We start from the raw sequence: 20,681 nt of genomic DNA, 5'->3' as shown, positions 1-20,681 counted from the left end.
CCTGCTAGATCTCAAAATATAAAAACACTCATGGGGGCTGAATAGCTGGGCACAGTCAACCACATGTAAAACTGGTAGCTCCTGAAAACAGAATGTTTAGGGTAGAGTCAGTCACATAGCTGGTCGTTGTCCCTGCAATGCTGGTCGGTAGCAACGGAGCCCATTATATGTTGTTGATACCAATGGTAATCAGCAGAACAGGATATCAGCCAAGTGTAAATCTGATGCTTTGAGAAAGTTTCTATGGTTGGGGCATTTCGGTTAGTCATGAGGCCTTTGATTCCAGAAGACCAGTTGGTCGTAGATGGGAACAATTACCAATCTGGCCCATATCTTTGTTAGACTGGTTAGCTGAGAAAGAAGGATCTTGGGGCACCTCAATGGCATGCTGGCCCCCAGGTCTGCTCTAAACCAGTGGTGGAGTTAGATACATGTTCTGCTGGTCCTCAGGAGAGCGTCAAGTTTGTTTAGGGGATTTGTGGCGCCGTGGACGTAACTCCGAATTTTTCTTCTAAATGATTTCAGGACACTTACTGCCCTGTCATCGATATTCTCAGCCAGCAGGCCTAAATCATGGATGATTGGAGGTTTAAGGAGTACTTTTGTGCATTTTTGGGAGCATGTAGAACCTTCCAGGTAAATTCCATCCATATAGTTATTAAATGCCTGAGCTACATCGATACAGCATCTGAAGTAAGCAGGACAAAGTAAATCAACCCAAACGAGCTATTTCTGATGACAGAAAACACAAAGAGGGCATCGAAATGAAGTGCAAGCATAACAGCAACTAAAGGAATTCTCCTTTTTCAGTGCCTGGAAACATGGTGGGAAAGTGTTCATGTCCACATACTGGCAAATCATTGTTCACCAGAAGCTAGAAAGCCTTACACCAACATTTTCTTAATTTGCATGGTCCTAATGGATGTGGTAGGGGCATGGAAAAAAGAACTTAGTAGTTCAGGAAAATAATTGAGGATGAAGTGAGGCTACTCTGCAATGGGACACCACCTGAAAGTTGCATACCGCCAAGAGTGTTCCATGCATGCGTGTAATGAGTAATGGTGATAGCGTACAAATATAAAATACCATAGCTGCCAAGTTTTCAGTTTGCTTAAGTGTGACATTTCAATGTTTTCAAGATACTTATGTGTGACACTTCAGCGCAATATGCGCGACACTTTGAGTGACACTTTATAGTGAGTCGATTCAAGTAGATGGGCTCCTGTAATGATGTAAATATCAGAAATGATTCCTTTTACCAGTTTTTCTAAGGTAGTTTCTAGATTACTGTAATGGGCAAGAAGATGCCTTAGAAAATCTGCAACAGAGCCTAACCAGGTCACTAACTAATCCAATTTTAAACATGCATGAGGTACACAGCAGCTACGGGACCAAAATGTTCCTCCTGTTGTGAACCCCTGGGTTAGTGAAAGATTGTGGATCAGAATTGTGCTTGGCAGTCACATCCTTTCCACAATAAACATGCATATCTGCGGGACATGACTCACAGCTGTAATGGGCCAGATGTAGGCTATTTCCAATGTACTTTCAGTGGGTTCACATCTCTGTTTTATGAGTACTTAAACCCCACAGACTTTCAAAGGAGAGAATTGGAAGTAAAGTTGCGTTGTTTTGCCTCTGGATGTAGGCAGGACAAAGGCCTGATTTGGAACTGAACCACAGTGGAAAAAATCCCACCTCTGGATGAAGTACCAAAAACAGAGGCCAACCACCCTTGACCCCCTTCCCTAAAATACAATCCATAAGGTAAAAATAATTCAACGGGTACCCCTTCCATTTCCCCAGATTGCACACCTCCACTACAGGGTTCCCAGCCAACACGCAGCTTCAAACCAGGCGCCAAATTATTTGACTGCAAGAGCACTCTGAACTCAACAAGGAAGTAACTCAGGGCTTGGTGGCTTTCTGTAAAAATATATTGACACAATTGTCTGTGTGCGAGGCCCTATAATCCCCTCTCTTGTTGTTACAGATCAGGAAACGTCTGATAATATCGTTCCCATTTTTCTCTTCTCATCCTTTAAACATTCATCCCCACTTTTGCTACTCCATTTACCCTTTTGAGCTCCCCCTCTACGCTCATCCCACTTATGCCATGTTTACAACCACCACAATCTTTTCACTCTAGTCTTTTCCTCATATGATCTCTTTTCTTTCCTTCCTGTCTCCATCTCTGTACTTTTCTAGACCCCCTTCTCTTTCCTTTTATCTTTCCAACTTCCTCCCCATATTCTACAGAATTTAGCTTTTTGTCTCTCTCATTTCTCTGCTATTCCATTCACCCCTCTCAGTCTTTTTGTATTTTTCTTTCCTCCTCTTACCTATCTTATTCCAAGCTTTTTTATTTTGTCTCTCCTCATTTTCTCTCTCTTTACTCTTTCAAGTCACTATGCCTTCCTCTCTTTGCTTCTCCTCCTCCATGGTCCTTTTGTTTAATATCCTTTACTACTATTTTTTTTTTTAAGCGCGAACGTAAGAAATTTACTGGTTTAGGACAGGAATAATTTTGACCAAATGTCTTTTTATTTCAGTGTGCTCTTTCAGTAACAGTCTCTGCTCCAATCACTGGAAGAATAGAGAAGGTTTACTTGCGTGACTAATGCATTTTATTGTGGCTATGCGGGAATAAGTACTGAAATGCGTTAGTTTAACCCTTGATGCATGGCACTTAGCAGGGCTGAAAAATAACTGACCAGTTATACATAGTCTTTTCATCACAGTAACACATTGACATTATCTGCTTCTCTCTCACCTGCAGAAGATAGCGCATCAGCTGGATTTCTTTCACTTCATGGTATGAGTACCTTTGGCATGTTGGACTTTCTGGAAGTGGCACATGGCTAACTGCTGACAAATTCCCACTTCCTGTTGGCTTGATGTCACTTCCTGTGAGCTCTGACTCACTTACTGTGGGCACTATCTCAGGTCCTTTCTGCTGAAATTCTTTTTTTACTGATAACTTCTTACTATGCCCAGGCTGCATCTTCCTTTCGGACCACTGATCTTCATGATACGGAGGGAAAATTAAAGAATCCCCAATGCTGAAAAAGGAAACATGGTCTTAATGAAAGTCCAATGGATTCTGTGGAGAATTTGCATTTATATGATACTGGGGCAATAACATCAAGAAATTTGAAGTTTCCACACAAGTCAATATTTACTATCTATAAAAAATGCCTCCCCGATCAATCAAACTCGTTTGGAGGGCCCTGCTCTAATTCTAACATATGTTTCATTCAATCACTACCAGTTTAAGACATTCATTCAGCCTGGTGCCTCTTAATGAGACGTTCATGCTAGGCCACCAAAGAAAAGTGCCCCATACTGCATTGTCAGAAGGCTTGCACTGATGTTCACTACAGCAGATCCATTGTTTTTGGTGGCTCTGCAGTGCTGGAAATGAGGGGGAAAAATCAAATCCCAGACCTGACAACTCTTATTAAGTGAAACATGCAGAATTTGTCCTGGTGTAACATCACTGGGGCTCATTCCACAGCGCTCATACGTCTGCTTTCGCCTTGGAGACACAACCTGCACGCATGAAGGGACTTAGCAATTTTCACTTCCAGGTGGGCCCAAACGTGATTTAAAGCGCCATCAGTCCATCTTTCTTTCCAGCATCATCCTGGCTGGGAGCAATTTAAAGCCTGTCACTTAGGTGCAAATGCAATGGTGGGAAACAAAGGTACTCAGCTTGTTATCACTTCACACCTATTTAAAAGAATCTATGATTTGCAGGTAAGTATTTGACTTTGATCAACCCCTGTATATAATACACACAAATAAAGAATTAAATACCATATACACATTTTTATTTTTTTATAGCACTTCGCATCCCATTGGAGGGTGTCAGAGTGCTTTATATAACGCACACATTTACAGATAATAAATCATACACATGTGAAAATCAATGTACAAGAAATGATACATAAGACAATGATGATTATAAGGTAGAAACAGTCACATCTTTCCCTTACTGTTAGGCATTAGTGCCTACAAGAAAGAAACAGAGTCAGGATTTAAAATGTAATGTAGTGATTGGGATTGTATGCACTAATAGGACTTTAATACTACCCAAAGTAACTCTTTTTAACAACCTTAGAATAATGACAGATTGAGAAAAAAAAATAACATTTTAAACCCATGCCTTGCAGTTTGAATGCAGCACCTGGATGCTGGTGTATAGCTCACTGTGCTATATGAGAAGCCCTGCAACTTATGAACTGCAAATCACTAAAGAATCATTGTGTCAAGACCAGTAGCCTACCTACCTAGCCACATAAAACACAAATCTGTGTTCTGCTTGTTACATGACAGAATGTATGACCGTACTACGCATACTAATACCACACGTTCCATTTCAACACGGGTATTACTACGCCAGTTCCCCTACAACGACCTACCATTAAAACGCATTCTTTTACCACGCATATGCCTTTACCACACCAGCCAATACAAAGCACAGGCATGCATGGTAAAGGCATACACTTGGTAAAAGTGACTAAGGTAAGTTACACTACACTGCCCTACCCTAAACCCTAAAGCAGTACCCCTGCATGACCCCCCCGAGCCCCAATCATTTCCCTATCCTAAACCCTAAATCACTACCCCTGCACGACCCTCCCCCGACCCCCAGTCCTCTCTCTACCATAAAATACTACCCTGCATTACCCCAATTTTACCCTGAATCCTAAAACACTACCCCTGCACAACCCTCTCCCGACCCCCAGTCCTCTCCCTACCCTAAACCCTACAAACACTACCCCTGCACAACCCTCCGCCAGTACTCTTCTTACCCTAAAACACTACCCCTGCATGTCCCTTCCCCGACCCCCAGTCCTCTCCCTACCCTAAAACACTACCCTGCATGACATCCCTGACTCTACCCTAAACCCTAAAGCATTACCCCTGCACGACCCTCCCCTTGACCTCCAGTCTTCTCCCTACCCTAAACCACTACCACTGCACGACCCCCGACCCTACCCTAAACCCTAAAACACTACCCCTGCACAACCCTCACCCGACCACCTTTTACCCTAAATTAGTAACCACCACCCAAGGCCCGATGTCCCTTACCTGTCTCTCCTCGTGGTTACTCTTTTTCCTCGTGGTTCCTTGTTCCTTTCGGTCGTCTGAGGGGCGGTGCACGTCGTTGTGAGGAAATGGAAGAGCCTCGGTTTCCGCACAACGATGTGGATCGCCTTATTTTTTACAACGTATTTGCTTTTACCATACATACCTTTACAACAAAATTTGTTGTAAACGCATGCATGGTAAAAGCACATGCGTTGTAAAAAAATAGTAAAGATTATGCGTTGTTACAACATGCATGGTAAGGCTTGCGTTCTAATGGCATGTGGGGAAACAGCAGCTATCTAATGGCTGTTTCCCTACACGACAGGCCCTACTGCAGGCACATTATCCATCTATGCTACTTTTAGGTAAAACTGACTAGAAAAAAACACAGATATCTCCAGCAAGTGAATTAACCACCAGAGTTACCTTACTATTATTATTATCCCCTGAAAATTACGGGGCACAAAGAGATCCCTGTGGTAGGTGCCTTAACCGCATAAGATATTTAAAAATGCAGACTCCTTGTGACCAATTAAGAAAAAAGAGACACATTTACTGTCATGCTTGCCCTTGTTGCCAATTTCTTGGTGGCTGAGTTAAAAAAAAGTATAAGTTGACTGTCAGACTCAGCTATTTATTACTCCGCCCCTGGCTACTCCAACCCCTTTCCACTGCCACATCTTACCTCCAAATTTATAGGTTCCCAGAATAAGTGTTTTCCAATACTAGTACTGTTACTCAGCACATAAAATTGCTACTTTCTGCGAAATCCGCAATTCAGTCGTGACCAAAAGTACCTGCTTGGCAACTTGTCAGTTCTGGGCCAAGGCTCTGTGCACTGGGATTCACCCTATCCAGCAGTGACCAAAAGTGTAGCAAGGCTGTCATGAGCCCTAGTGCAAGCAGGCAAAAGAGTCCCTTTGACTGCTGTTGGGGTTGTAAAATACAGCAGTTATCAGGGTTCAATGGGCCCCTCAGGGATCTGTGTCCGGCGCCACTGCACCTGCTGCACCAATTGTATGGCAGTGACCCAGTGTAGGCCAGACTGCTGCAAAGCCACATATAATGGTGTTTGCGAAGTATTCTCACCTACACTTCTGTACGCGCAAGCAGTTCTCGTAGATGACGTCTGAGCTTTGAGCAGGGAAGCATGAAAAATACATTGTGCTCTTCAGCTGGGTGCCAGGACACAGCACCTGCTCTCCTACCGTCTCACAGCGCGAGTTGCCACAACACAGAGCCGATGCCAGCGGGCCCTGGACTGAGGAGCGGAGAAGCTGTAGTTTCTCTAAAGTTTATATTCAGTTTCTGTATTTGGTTGCTTCATGGAAGCAATACCAATTTACAAGCAAATGCAGTTGGCGTTAAAACTGCGGCTACCTGCAATATTTGCCTCTGTTCTCACCTAGATTCATTCTTTGATATGGCATGTAACATTTAATTTCCATTCACGCACTCAGGACCTGGACTAGCATCCATCTGGACCATCGCAACACTGCCCATTTTAGGAAAGAGTTGAAGACTATAGCCTTATAGCCCGCTGTAGCGGGCTATACTGGCTATTAAAGGCCGGCTGAATCGTTAAAGGCCCGAGCCGAAGCCGAGGGACTTTAACAAGACAGCGGGACTTTAATAGCCGGTATAGCCCTGCTACGAAGGGCTATAAGGCTATTAGAACATTCTGCCACTAGAGGGCAGAATGTTCTAACAAATTAAACAGGGTTCTCGAAGCTGGAGGGGATATAAATCCCCTCGAGCTTCGAGAAGCCTTTGTAGAACATTGGAATGTTGCTCTGCGGGCCTTTACTTTCCCGTAGAAGCAGGGAGAACTCCATTGTCTGCAATGGAGCTCCCAACATTCCAATGTTCTAATACTCTTTAAAGAACACTACATCTTAATGCATTTAACCGTCCACAACTCAGCTTCATTTCCTATTATTAGCTGGCTTTGAGATTGCCTTTGACCTTGCATAGCACTCCGCTGCCTTTTAGCTAGGTGCGATTCAGAAAAGGGGGTGGTGATGAACAGAGTGTCTGAATTAAGCAGACCACTCTTACCCAGTCCAAAGATCAGGGCTTGATCCATCACCGTTATTTATCTCACTGCACCATCCCAGCTCAGAACCTGGCTATATGCAAATCAGTCTGTCCCTGGCCCAGTGCATCATGGGAACAGGGCAGACTAAACTACCAAGCCAATTCTTCACCAGAAAGGAGACAAGCTACCGGGGACCGGTTTCTGGCATTTCAGCCGTCTTCGGCCCGGCTTGCTTGAATCCTGATGGTGCAGTGAGAAAGGGACTCATGTCTGAGTATACCCTGCCACACCTATAGTGGCCAAAAACGATTCAGAAAAGGGGGTGGTGATGAACAGAGTGTCTGAATTAAGCAGACCACTCTTACCCAGTCCAAAGATCAGGGCTTGATCCATCACCGTTATTTATCTCACTGCACCATCCCAGCTCAGAACCTGGCTATATGCAAATCAGTCTGTCCCTGGCCCAGTGCATCATGGGAACAGGGCAGACTAAACTACCAAGCCAATTCTTCACCAGAAAGGAGACAAGCTACCGGGGACCGGTTTCTGGCATTTCAGCCGTCTTCGGCCCGGCTTGCTTGAATCCTGATGGTGCAGTGAGAAAGGGACTCATGTCTGAGTATACCCTGCCACACCTATAGTGGCCAAAAACGATTCAGAAAAGGGGGTGGTGATGAACAGAGTGTCTGAATTAAGCAGACCACTCTTACCCAGTCCAAAGATCAGGGCTTGATCCATCACCGTTATTTATCTCACTGCACCATCCCAGCTCAGAACCTGGCTATATGCAAATCAGTCTGTCCCTGGCCCAGTGCATCATGGGAACAGGGCAGACTAAACTACCAAGCCAATTCTTCACCAGAAAGGAGACAAGCTACCGGGGACCGGTTTCTGGCATTTCAGCCGTCTTCGGCCCGGCTTGCTTGAATCCTGATGGTGCAGTGAGAAAGGGACTCATGTCTCAGTATACCCTGCCACACCTATAGTGGCCAAAAACGATTCAGAAAAGGGGGTGGTGATGAACAGAGTGTCTGAATTAAGCAGACCACTCTTACCCAGTCCAAAGATCAGGGCTTGATCCATCACCGTTATTTATCTCACTGCACCATCCCAGCTCAGAACCTGGCTATATGCAAATCAGTCTGTCCCTGGCCCAGTGCATCATGGGAACAGGGCAGACTAAACTACCAAGCCAATTCTTCACCAGAAAGGAGACAAGCTACCGGGGACCGGTTTCTGGCATTTCAGCCGTCTTCGGCCCGGCTTGCTTGAATCCTGATGGTGCAGTGAGAAAGGGACTCATGTCTGAGTATACCCTGCCACACCTATAGTGGCCAAAAACGATTCAGAAAAGGGGGTGGTGATGAACCGAAGACGGCTGAAATGCCAGAAACCGGTCCCCGGTAGCTTGTTTCCTTCCCAGTATAAGAATTGGCTTGGTAGTTTGGTCTGCCCTGTTCCCATGATGCACTGGGCCAGGGTCAGACTAATTTGCATATAGCCAAGTTCTGAGCTGGGATGGTGCAGTGAGCTAAAAAACGGTGATGGATCAAGCCCTGATCTTTGGACTGGGTAAGAGTGGTCTGCTTAATTCAGACACTCTGTTCATCACCACCCCCTTTTCTGAATCATTTTAGCTAGGTGCGAGCTATAGAAATACCTTATAAATATATACATACATTTAAAGATTTGTAATTTTTTTTATTTTGTATTCAAGTGGTATAAATTGAGGCGGAATTAGTCACCAGTTACCTGCTTACAATAGAACAAAAAGTGTGGTAATTACCTCATCAAAAGCGCCCCAATCCTCAGACAAGTGCCAATGCAATCCTATTAACCACATGGCTGCTAGGCGTTTTCCCGTTCTGCGCTGAAAAATATAAAACACCATAGATCATGACGAGCTGGCCTGGTCATCCGCGCACGGCAGGTAAGCGCCATGACGAGCCCAGCTCGTCATTAGCTTCGAAGGGGTTAAAAGTGCTACAGTCCTGAGTGCAGTGAAGGGCCTACCCGTTAGAAGCAGTGAAGGGCCTACCCGTTAGAAGCAGTGAAGGGCCTACCCGTGTGAAGGGCCTACCCGTTAGAAGCAGTGAAGGGCCTACCCGTTAGAAGCAGTGAAGGGCCTACCCGTTAGAAGCATGGTAGCCATGCACAAGGGTGACTACACTGCATCAATAAATGTAATGCTGTCATGACCAGTGCTAGCAGTGTGCATGACTAGAATAAGAGCTGTACTGAGAAGTGCTGGCACTGTGCATGACTAGAATAAAGGCAATGCAGGAAGTGTTTGGAATGTAAAATGTGAGGGTGAACCAGTCTTCAGATGTGCCAGTTCTGCACATATGGTGACTGGATGGATTCCTTAAAGCCATACTTTTCGGGAGCTTATTAGCTGCCAGTCACAGGGGCAGATTAGACCTACCAGCTCCATGCCTAACACTCATCCTGCACTGGAGAACAAAGAGAGGCTCAGCCTGAAAGTCATAAACAGCAAGTTCTGCTTTTTTGTAACTTTTTACTCAGCAGGCCCTTTCCTATGCCAGGTCTCTTCTCTATACAGGCAGACAGAGGCCTCTGACGGGCTGAAGGCAGGCTTCAGCCCAGCATTAATACAGTATCGGCTCTCAAGAGGTTTGGAATCATTAATATCAGTCCTCCAGTCAGCAGTGACCTCACCAGCCCAGGCCTTTAAACAAGAGCAGGTCAATAACACTTTTTTAACTATTGATCGGAGATGATAAAACAGTGATGGGAGCTGAGAGGTTCAGTGATGGATGGCCATTCCAGAGGGAGTCGGGACAGCCCCGCCCTACAAGTTAAGCACTGCTGCAGTGCTTAACTTGTAAAACAGTAAGTGGGGCTCAAAGTTGTTCTCAGGAGCTCACAGCCAGAGCAGGGAAGTCTTGATGCCACCCTCTGCCTCTTTCTTTCTCAACCAGGTACTCATTCCCTTTATTTCTCTCTTGCATGTTCTTTTTCATCCTTAATGTCTCCCTCTGTCACTGTTTTTCTGTCTTTCTCTTCCTCCTCCTTTCTTGTTTTATATCTTGATCTGGGTCAAAGTCTAATGAGGGAAAATAAGTGCCGGTCTCCAAAAATGAAGCCGGGCAGACTGCACCAGCTCAGATTAAGCAACACAAGCACTGCCCTGCTGCAGGAGCAGATATCTAATGCCTGCAGCACCATCCACAAGACACTCCCCACTGTCACGGCTCAAGATACAGAGGCACTCCTCCATGTAGAAACAGTACAAGCCTTCCATTCCAGTACACCTCTCTCAAAAACAGAAAGAAGTTTCCACTTCCGGTACCAACAGCTAGATTGGAATCTACCCCCTAGGTGTGGTTACTTTCCAAGGGAGTTTTCAGACACCCTCCCGCTGCAGGAACAGCCATCAAATCCGCTCATGAATCCATCCCGCCCACTATACGCCACTTCACTCAACACCAATGCACTCTACACCAATGCACTCTATGACACGCTACTCTGCAACACTGCACTCTATGACAGTGAACTCTACCCCACTCTACTCTGCACTCATGCATTCTATGCCAATATACCCTATGCCACTGCATTTTACGCCACTCTACTCTGCATCACTCTGCAGCACTCCACTCTATGACACTGCACTCCATACCACTACACTCTACTCTACACCACCCTAATCTGCACCACTCTACTCTGTACGGCTCAATGCCACTGCACTCTATGCCACTCTGCTCTGCATCGCTGTACTCTATGCCACTCTACTCTGCACCACTCTAATATTCGGCACTGCATTCTACGACTCTGCATTGTACGCCACTGAATTCTATACCACTGCACTCAATGCCACTAATTTCTGCAACACTCTTCGTCAATGTGCTCTACATCACTCCACTCAACCCCACTCCACTGTACGCCACTCCACGCGACTCCACTCTTTGCCGCTACAATACACAACATCTATGCCACTCCTCTCTACTCCACTCGTCGCCATTCCACACCACTCTTTTCTACCCCACTAACTTTTTGCCATTCTGGTGTACAGCATGGCTAAAACACATTGGCAAAGCCAATAGCTCTTGCATAGGCAAGACGTATTGGCTTTGCCAATACTTGTTCAGGATAACTGTGGATCTCTTATCTAACATTATGGTTAATGTTGTACTGCAGTGCAGTAGTGTGGCTCACTGGTTAGAGGCGGCAGACCCGAGAGCAGAGGACGGCCCGGGACCAGGGTTCGATTCCCGACGCGGCAGGTTTCTGGACCAGGGTCAGCGGACTCGATAATTCTCTCGCCTCGGTGCCCACTCTGATCAGCGATCACACTCGGCAACTCTGGGCATAAGCTTGCCTCATCTGCACTAACGGCCCCACCAGACCGCCGGGGATGCCTGGTCTCACCCTGGAGATACCCATTAAGGGACCATCTCTCAGGGAAGCCAGGAAGGGTTTCGCAGCGGTCGAAGCGCGGAGATACTCCTCCGGGAGTCGATCCTAGCGCTATACAAACTTGCAATTAATTAATTAATTTTATGATCATTCTAACTCTTCATTTCAGTATACAGCTATATTTTGATGTAACCACTGTCAACAAGTCTTCATTTTAAATTTGGGTTGACCCCAAAATAGTGTCCGCGTCATGCACTTGTTTCTTCTAACAAGTGGAGAGAAGTAGAGAATGAATTTATCTGGGTTTATTTTTGATAGAGTATCCTCTCCCTGCACAGAAAAGACAGAAGACACTATCTATGCATTCACCACTGGTGGACCAATGTCGGGACTGTTGCAATCTATCACTGTTCGCTGTAGACATCATAGGGGGAGAGAGATCTTACCTGGAGATACAGTGCTTGGTGCAGTACACATCACCGATTATTGAGAGGGTGAAATGTTGGCAGATGTAGAAATGTTCTTTGCCAAAAAGCAGCACTCCCTCCGATACTGTGTGTCCTTCAACAAGCGCTACTGCCAACTTCAACGAGATCTGAGGAAGAAAGAAAGACAACGGTGAGAGGATGATGGACTGAACTATTGAGAAGACAAACGATCCAATGATTCATGTTGGATAAAGCTAGCATCCCAAAATTTCAAAGATTCCCTTGAGTCAAATTAAGAACAGGTTCACATAAACATACCTCCAAATGCAAGCAGTACAATCATATATAACACCATAATTGACAGTTTAAAAATCATTTATTATGAGTACATTGTGAATGCTTGGCCTCGCTTCCCATACCATCGGAACAGGAGTTTAGTCTCCTAGCGGCCAAGGTCAAGTCTGGCTCACCGGATGACCCTTTGAGACCGGCCCAGTTTTTGGACTCGGCGTCCATTTGCCTCCCTCCGATTCGACAATTGGTGGATCAATCCCTTACCACCGGGTCAGTTCCACCTAGCTGGAAGGCTGCCTGTGTCATGCCCATTATAAAGAAGCCGGGATTGGATCCAGTGAAGCCGGAGAGCTATCGACCTATCTCCCTCCTTTCATGGGTGACAAAGATCACAGAGGCTCATGTGAATAACATCTTAACGAAACATCTGACCTCTGCACACCTACTGGATCCTACACAGAATGGTTTTAGATCTGGGCACAGTACAGAGACGGAACTCCTATATATGGTTGAACATCTCTGCTCTGTACTAGATGCAGGTCAAACGGCGGCACTGGTCTTATTAGACCTCAGTGCCGCCTTTGACACTGTATCCCACACCATTCTTATCCGCAGGCTTGGTGAGGCCGGCATATCTGGCAAGGCGCTGGATTGGTTTCAACCGTTCCTTTCGGAACGATCCTTTCAGGTAGTAGTGCCACCGTTCAGATCTAAGCCTCATGCCATCACTCAAGGAGTTCCGCAGGGATCGGCGTTGAGCCCCACTCTCTTCAACTTATACGTTCAACCTTTGGCGGCGGTTGCGAAGAGTTGGGGTCTCACAATGGTATCATACGCCGATGATACCCAGTTGGCGGTGGTTCTCAACGGGGACTCTGACCAATTGGCATCAAACTTTGCGGATGGTTTGAGGGCTGTTGCTGGCTGGCTTACTGCCAACTGTCTACAGCTCAACGCCCTCAAAACGTAGGTGATGGTATTAGGGAAACATCCTGATCTGTGGGGTGCGAGCTGGTGGCCTAACGAACTGGGACCCCCCCCTAAACCGGTCTCCGAACTAAAAAATCTTGGCGTGTGGTTGGACTCCAAACTAACCTTCTCGTGTCATACTAAGAAGGTGGCATCTACGTGCTTCGGCATTCTGCGCGGTTTGAGGCCTATCCTCAATTTTTTTGATGCCCCCACTCGCCAGATGGTGATTCAAGCTAGCGTATCATCAAGGCTTGATTACGCGAGCTCACTGTTTTTAGGTGCCAATCAGGCGGAGGTCCTGCGACTCCAACGGGTGCAGAACACGGCTGCCAGGGCCCTGGTGGGCCTGCCACGCTTCTGTTCAGCCTGCAGTACAATCTCTAAACTGCACTGGCTGCCTGCAATTAGACGCATAGAGTTTAAGACTCTGTGTTTTGCGTTTAAAATTCTCAAAACTGACACCCCTACAATCCTCCAGCACCTCCTGACCCTGTACACTCCTTCACGTAGCCCTCGCTCTGCAGGTCAAAATCTAGCACTTGTTCCACGCTTCCAAAAATGTAGACTAGGCAGCCGATCATTTACTGTGTTGGCCTCCAAGCTCTGGAACGCGCTCCCTGTTCATATTCGATCTTTAGAAGATCTCTTTGCTTTCAGGAAAGCTGTTAAAACGTATCTTTTCCCCCTGCCTTATTAAAATTTCCCTACTTTGTCTGCTTTTGTTAGTTATGTTACCTTCTCAGATATAGCGCCGGGACGCCCCTTCGCTGGGGCAGCTGTGCGCTCAAAAAATCAATTAACATAACATAACATAACAAAAACACATAGTTGGGCTACCTAATCTAGTGCCCTAATCTAAAATGCATAAAACAAAACAAGACAATCAATTATGACCTGCACAATTGAAGTTAAGGACAGAAAAAGTAAAACATGAAAATTGTTAAATGCAGGTTGTACATTCGGACTCCATTATGTTTCCATCGATATTTTGCTACTACAGCATCTGTACGTCAACATCGATGTCAGAGTCTTGAATTATACCAGGAATGGCATTGACGCGTTTCGGTGGGTTCTAATCGTAATAACCACCTTTATCAAGACTTGCTGTTTATCTGTCACCATAAGGGGGTCAGTGAGATCTCCCTATAATAAATATATATACAATTAGAAAAATATGTGAGGTCTATTATGAGTACTTATAGTTAGATCTATGTAAACACAAGCTAATAACGCTAGCCCCATTATAAGGCCAGTAATGTTCTAGCTATAAAGACAAAAAAGCAAAAAAACTAAATAGCGACATTTTTCTTGGGTTCACAGTCTGTTACGTTTTCCCACTCCTCCATTACTAGAAGTTTATACATGTAGTATACTAACTTCATACTTTTAGAGAGAAGACAACAGAAAAACAACAACAAAGTAAACCGTTGCCCACTGTCCCAGCTTGGTGACAACAAATTTTCCAAAATGTACAAAATCTTTTTTGCTATATAATTACAATTAAAGGGGGGGTTATAATCATGAGCTCCTACTTTGAAAAGTTGGTTTAAATATGCATGATCTCAATACATTACTAGTCTTAACCAAACACGGGAGATTTTTTATTACTCACATTTCTTATATGACTAAGTGTCAAATCTAGGGGTGGTCTAATTGAGGATTGCTCTTACCCTTATTTCCCAGGCAGCTAAGGTTCTAGATATCAAGATCTGTACCTATTATGATCCATTGGTCTTGTGAAAGTCGTGAAACTCTGTGTGGCTGGTTCTCTTTCCTAAATAGAAAATGTGCGCCAATCAAAATGATAGCTCTCTACGTTATGTCCTTTCGTGTATCTAAAATATTAGTCTGGAGCCTACCTGTTTAAGTCTGCGAACTGGTATTTATTGCGCTCTTACAAGTTAAAACCAGTAATCCTTCCAGTGGATTTTTCAAAATGTGACTATTATAATTCGAGTACCAGATGACCTGATGGAGGAGAGAGGAGAGGTAGGGCTACTATTCTTAAACCTTAATAAATCCTTCTTCCTAGCCACCTATCTGGGGCAAACATTATATCTGAGAGGCATACCTGCAGCGCTATCTTAAAAGGATCAGCTTCTCCCGTATATCGAATATAATTGTGGGTTGATGCCGTCTCGCTCACTCGCTGTCTGGGTACTTGCAGCTACCTTGAAGGTTAATAAGCAAAGTGCCGCATTAATTCATGAAATTCTGCTGAAAATATAAAATCCTGCTAGAAAATCGGCATAGAATTTTAGGCTAGTTCTTACCTACTAGGTCTCTGGTAGCACCGGTGTGTACTGGGGTTCTGTGATGAATGCACAGATCTTACACGCTGGTCCTGTTTAAGAACCCTTCAGTGATCTCTGATTGGTCAATTGAGCTAGTCCCCGTGGGCCTATTGTAGTCAAGCTATTGAAGTCTGCAGTATGCAAATCAAGTGACTGGAAATCCTGGAGGTTGATTGGTCCTGACATCGTCTGACTCCACCCTTCTTCCTCCAAGAAGGGGTTCTCTATCTGGTCCGGATCTGAATCGTAGGTTCAGAATGGCTGCTATTTAGACTAGCCTTTTCATTTGTAAACTAAGTGGTCCAATCGGCTTCTTAGTACATAATATGTATTAAAGGAAAAGATACCCTATTCTGTTGTTAATGCCTGCATTGGGTCAAAGTGAAATAAAAATACCCAAATGCGACAGAATTTAAACTTGTCAATGAATGGCATAGATCGCTCAAGGGCAAAGTAGCAGTATAGTGAAAGCGGCCTATCGCATGAACCAGCTAGGAAACGGGAAACTCTATTCCGCTGGCAGACATACCTAGAATGCCATAGAGTGTCTAGCTAAAGGTATACGATAAAAAAGTGGAAGGAAATTTATGTTATATAAATGTCGCTATCATAAACATCCACTAAATGCACCCCATAAGGGAAACAATTTGAACAACTGGAATGGGCTTTAATGTATCCCAAAATTGAAACGTAATACAATTAGTGGAGACGAACCCAAAACCGGTCAATTAGAAACCAGGGGGCCACATTACGTATCTACAGCCTATCTCATGTTATTTTTCCGGAACATTATAGACATTTGGCCCAGTCTTCCCTCGTATTAAGGCCTTTTAGAATGGAATTGAGATGGCAAAAATACCATTGTTCTCTTGTCTTTCTTGTTTTATCTATGTCACCACCTCGCCGATTGATCCTGATTTTTTCGAGAATGAACCATCTGAGGTCCTCGCACGAGTGGTTCGAAGATTTAAAATGTTCAGTCAAAGGTGCATTACATTTATCAGTACGGATAGCTGACTTGTGTTCAAGAACACGGGTACGCAATTCTCTGCTAGTCTCACCTACGTAACCTAAATTACAAGGGCAAAGAAGTAGGTACACCACATTCTGGCTCCGGCAATTGTTAAAAGTCGTGGGAGTTAGCTTTTTGCCATTACATTCAAAGTTCTTGCTGGTAATACAATGGGGACATATGGAACATGTCCCACATTTGTAGATACCAGATGCTACACTGCCGGTTAGGGTTAGTTGGGTTTCCTTTAGAGGCTTGTATGTATGAACTAGGCAATTTCTGATTGTCTTGTTTTGCCGAAAGGAGAATAAAGGTTTATGAAGCTGCCTGTCTGTGTTAAAGTTTAACATTTTCCAATGCCTGTTAACAATATTTTTAATTTGGTTGCTCACATGCGAGAACTGCATCACAAAAACCACTCTGTCCAGAGAGGCATGATTTTTGTTATTATTTTTATTTTGGTCTAACAAACTGTCTCTGTCATAGAAACGTGCACGTTTAAGTGCATGTTTTATCAATTTGCAGGGATAACCCCGTGCTTTCAGCTTCGTCTTGGTATTCTCAGCATGTTTATAGAAGTCCTCCAAACTGGAGCAATTTCTCCTTAATCTAAGGAACTCGCCAAACTGAACATTATCCTTTTTGGCTTTGGGATGGTTACTAGAATAAAGGAGTAAAGAGTGTTTATCATTAGGTTTTGTGTATAGCTCAAACTTAAAGCTAGCATAACATGTCCCTACACAGGTAGTAGGTGTAACACCTCCCTTTTCGTTCTCTCTCGAGCATGCAATCTGGGAGATTCATTGAACTCGAACCATGTCAAACTCATGTCAATGCTAGGAGAGCAGTGACCATAACTCAAGGGTGGATCATCGGCATTAATACACATGTCTATTCAGAAGACACACAATAAGAAAATGTCAATTTACATACACAACATGTAATTTGTAGGTACCTAGTACTATTTCAAATGTTCTACAAAACAAGAGAATGTAAATAAAAATCACTTATCAGAGTGGCCGTTGTAGTGATAGACAATTGTACCTCTTTTCCAGCAACTCAATGAATGTCTGAACCAAAGCTGAGATTTAGGGACACTGCTGGCACAGTAAGAGTTGGTTCTGGAATCCAGGAGTTAGTGGACCAGAGACACATCCGCCATTGGGTCGTCAGACTACACACCTTATTCTTCATATGCTCCTTCTACGCATAGGTGTTCGAAGAGTGGACCTGCGGGTTGGCTCCCTCGCGGAATCAGGACTATGGATTACCAGCATTAGAGACTTTTATTTATGATTTAGTATAAGTCAGTATAAGTATAAAACATGGGAATCTGCAATTCTCATATAAAAACCCATCTCCAAATTCCGTATTACAGGCCATTTGGGACTTAAGACAGCAGCCATGATGAAAGACAGGCCATAATTGCAGCTGCAGTTCAAACAACGCATGGATAGCAAAAACTCGCTTTTCATTCTTATGATCTGTTTTTCTGAAGCAAACAGTGGTGACCAGAAAGAGATATGTATGTCTGTTTTTTGTACACTAAAGATCATTGTTGAAAACATCAAATCACACTTTTTGTGTACATTTTGAACATCTGTACTTTTTTAAGCTGACTTACATTAAACTGATTCTAATATATTTGTTGTAACAAACTATGTGCCTCTATGTCTAACTTTTCTCACTAAATTCCACTTTAATTCTTAATGTCTGCAACCATACTAGCAACAAAAATACATTATCAAAAGAAATGAGCGTCTTTGATAGACACATTTAACATGCTCATCAATTGATTGAAATCGCTGCATTTCAAGTGTGACTGCCTTCAGGCTATGCCAGTAATGTGATCTGTGCTTGGAAACCCTAATGCTGAAAATATTTGTCATGCATGAGCATTCACTAAAGGGGTTAAATCCCCCGACAAAGAGTTACGGAGGGTCTGTCTACTTGGTCACACAGATGCCTTAAACAATTCTTCCCACTCAAACCACCGTAGTCTTCTCTGGAGCTGAGCTTCCAATTCTAGAATCTATATTTATGTACCTCTGATGAAGCTCAGACACACACACCTGGAACTAAGGGCTAGATTACAAGAGTCAGGAATAGCGATTTCCTAATTCCAATTTTTAACGAATCATAATTACGAATCGCTATTCCAATTGTATGAAACTCTTTTCAGTTTCATTAGCAAATCGTAGTGAGTCTCAAATAGACCTACTTGGTGAATATTAATGAGGTAGATTGCAACTTGTGACCAACTATGATTCGCTGCCATCACTGGGATGGTGGCCTGCTGGGATGGTGGCCTGCTGGGGTCAGCAGACAACCATGTCTGTGATTGCTTTTAAATAAAACAATAGATAGTTTTTTTTAATGCAGCTTGTTTTCCTTAAAGGAAAACAGGGTGCATTTATCCCAAAAAATGAAACTGAAGTTTCATTTTTAAGAGTACTACCTGCTCATAACAAATATTTTTCCACCCCTTTCCATTTGCGAATGGGTTACCACCAATTTTCCATTGGCAGTAAATTGTGAATGTTTTACAGCCGCATTTCTGTCACAAAACATTCATACATATCATTTCAATTTAGTTTTAGCAAGGGACGCTTTCAACACACCCCTTCCAAATGGCGAATCGCAAACCCCAATTTGCAATTAATCGCAAATTGGGATTTGTACATCACAAAAAGCGTTTTTGTGGTCGTAAATGGCCCGATTTACAGAATCGGGCCGCTTGCGAATGGAAACATGCTTAATACATGTAACCCATTGTTTATTATTTGTGCACTGACTAGGGTGTAGAGATAAAAAACACAAGTATTTGTGTGTGGGTTTCACCAACATGTGTAATAGATAAGAAAAAAAGCAGCTGGCCTGGCATCCGTGTTCATTCTCCTCTTACCTGATGTAATGTCATAGCAGCAGTGGTCGAAGTGGGCAGGATCGGCAGGGCAGGGGGTGCCCCTCCTTTTTTAATTCAATAGATTCCGTCTTTTACTTTTTTATTTTAAATATGCATCCCTCAATGGCAGAAATAGCCAAGGCCTATAGATAAGGCTCGACGTTTGTCGTCGTTTGGAGACAAGCGGACGGGCGGGGTAGGCAGAGAAGTCAAAGGGCTCTGTCTTTTCCTTCTTGCCCAGAGAAGACAAGGGCAGTGTCCACTTCTGCTCTGCTACAGGTAGCTGCCCCCCCCACCTTTCTTTCTCTTATTCCCCATCTTTCTGTTTAGCATCTCTTCACTTACTGAAAACCGTGACTTTAAGAAACGGTTCTCACCCTCTCTTTCCTCCTTTTGTTTATTTATTTCCAGCAGCAACACAAGGCACATTTTTAGTAACTTTTGATCTGTTAAAGCTACAAACAATGTATTAGTTAACATTGTCAGATTATGCAGCAGGTGTTGTATTATGTGACAAATATGTCAGAGTCATAATTATATAGAAAACATTTGCAAACTGGGATATTTTGCCATTCATGTTTGAACTGCTCTTGTGGAAAAAGGGAGAAGACGTGCTGATGACAGAAACTGCCTGGCTTGGAGACACATGGCTTGTTATTCCACTTTTAAGTGTAGTTGGAACAGTCTGAGATTGGAAACATACCCCACTTTGTGAATGTATTTTAATGTCAATAACTCATATTAAACCTTATATATTCATGCGTATCCATTGGATGAATTAAATAACATAATAGGATGTAACTGGTCAGTGTAATGCCGAACAAATAAAAAAAATTGGGATGTTTTGTGCATTCTGGCCACACCTCTGTTTCCACCCACTGATCCAATCCTCTGGTTAATCCCACCTTCTGATTCTCCGCCCACAGTTCCTGCTGTGGTTTCTGTGCACGGGCGTCGGAGCTCCGCCCCCTTACATTCACAGAAAAACAAAGCAATCATAGCAATACTTAAAATCTGTCTTTTAATGAAAATACAATTTTCCATGCAAGTTTCTAGAATGGGGGCACTGTCTGTCCCACTCACCGACATCAGTGGTGTTGCTGTGCTCCACAACAATGTGGACACGCGACAGCGCTTTAACTACTTGCTTCCCTGGGAGGCGGGTATTAGATGACCTATGAGGTCATCAGCTTGGCAAAGATCTAGCATCAAAGCCCAGTCTCCACCCCCTGATGACGTGGAGGTAATTTGGCCCAGGGCGTTT

The 20,681-nt window shown here is 43.9% G+C and overlaps 1 protein-coding gene across 2 annotated transcripts in view; it reads right to left on the bottom strand.

The window, feature by feature from the left end:
- Positions 1–20,681, bottom strand: part of WDFY4 (WDFY family member 4) — an 856,906-nt gene that overhangs the window by 211,054 nt on the left and 625,171 nt on the right. For both annotated transcript variants that reach the window (XM_086921796.1, XM_086921797.1), the window contains 2 exons: positions 11,959–12,107; positions 2,774–3,062 (listed from right to left, as the gene is read on the bottom strand). In XM_086921796.1, coding sequence (XP_086777922.1) covers positions 2,774–3,062; positions 11,959–12,107 — 438 coding nt within the window. The remainder of the gene's footprint in view (positions 1–2,773; positions 3,063–11,958; positions 12,108–20,681) is intronic.

Source organism: Lissotriton vulgaris, chromosome 5 (genome assembly GCF_964263255.1).
Source record: "Lissotriton vulgaris chromosome 5, aLisVul1.2, whole genome shotgun sequence".
In the NCBI taxonomy this organism is placed as follows: domain Eukaryota; kingdom Metazoa; phylum Chordata; class Amphibia; order Caudata; family Salamandridae; genus Lissotriton; species Lissotriton vulgaris.
Note: the sequence above shows the minus strand (reverse complement) of the source record. Positions and strands in the feature narration are given on the sequence as shown.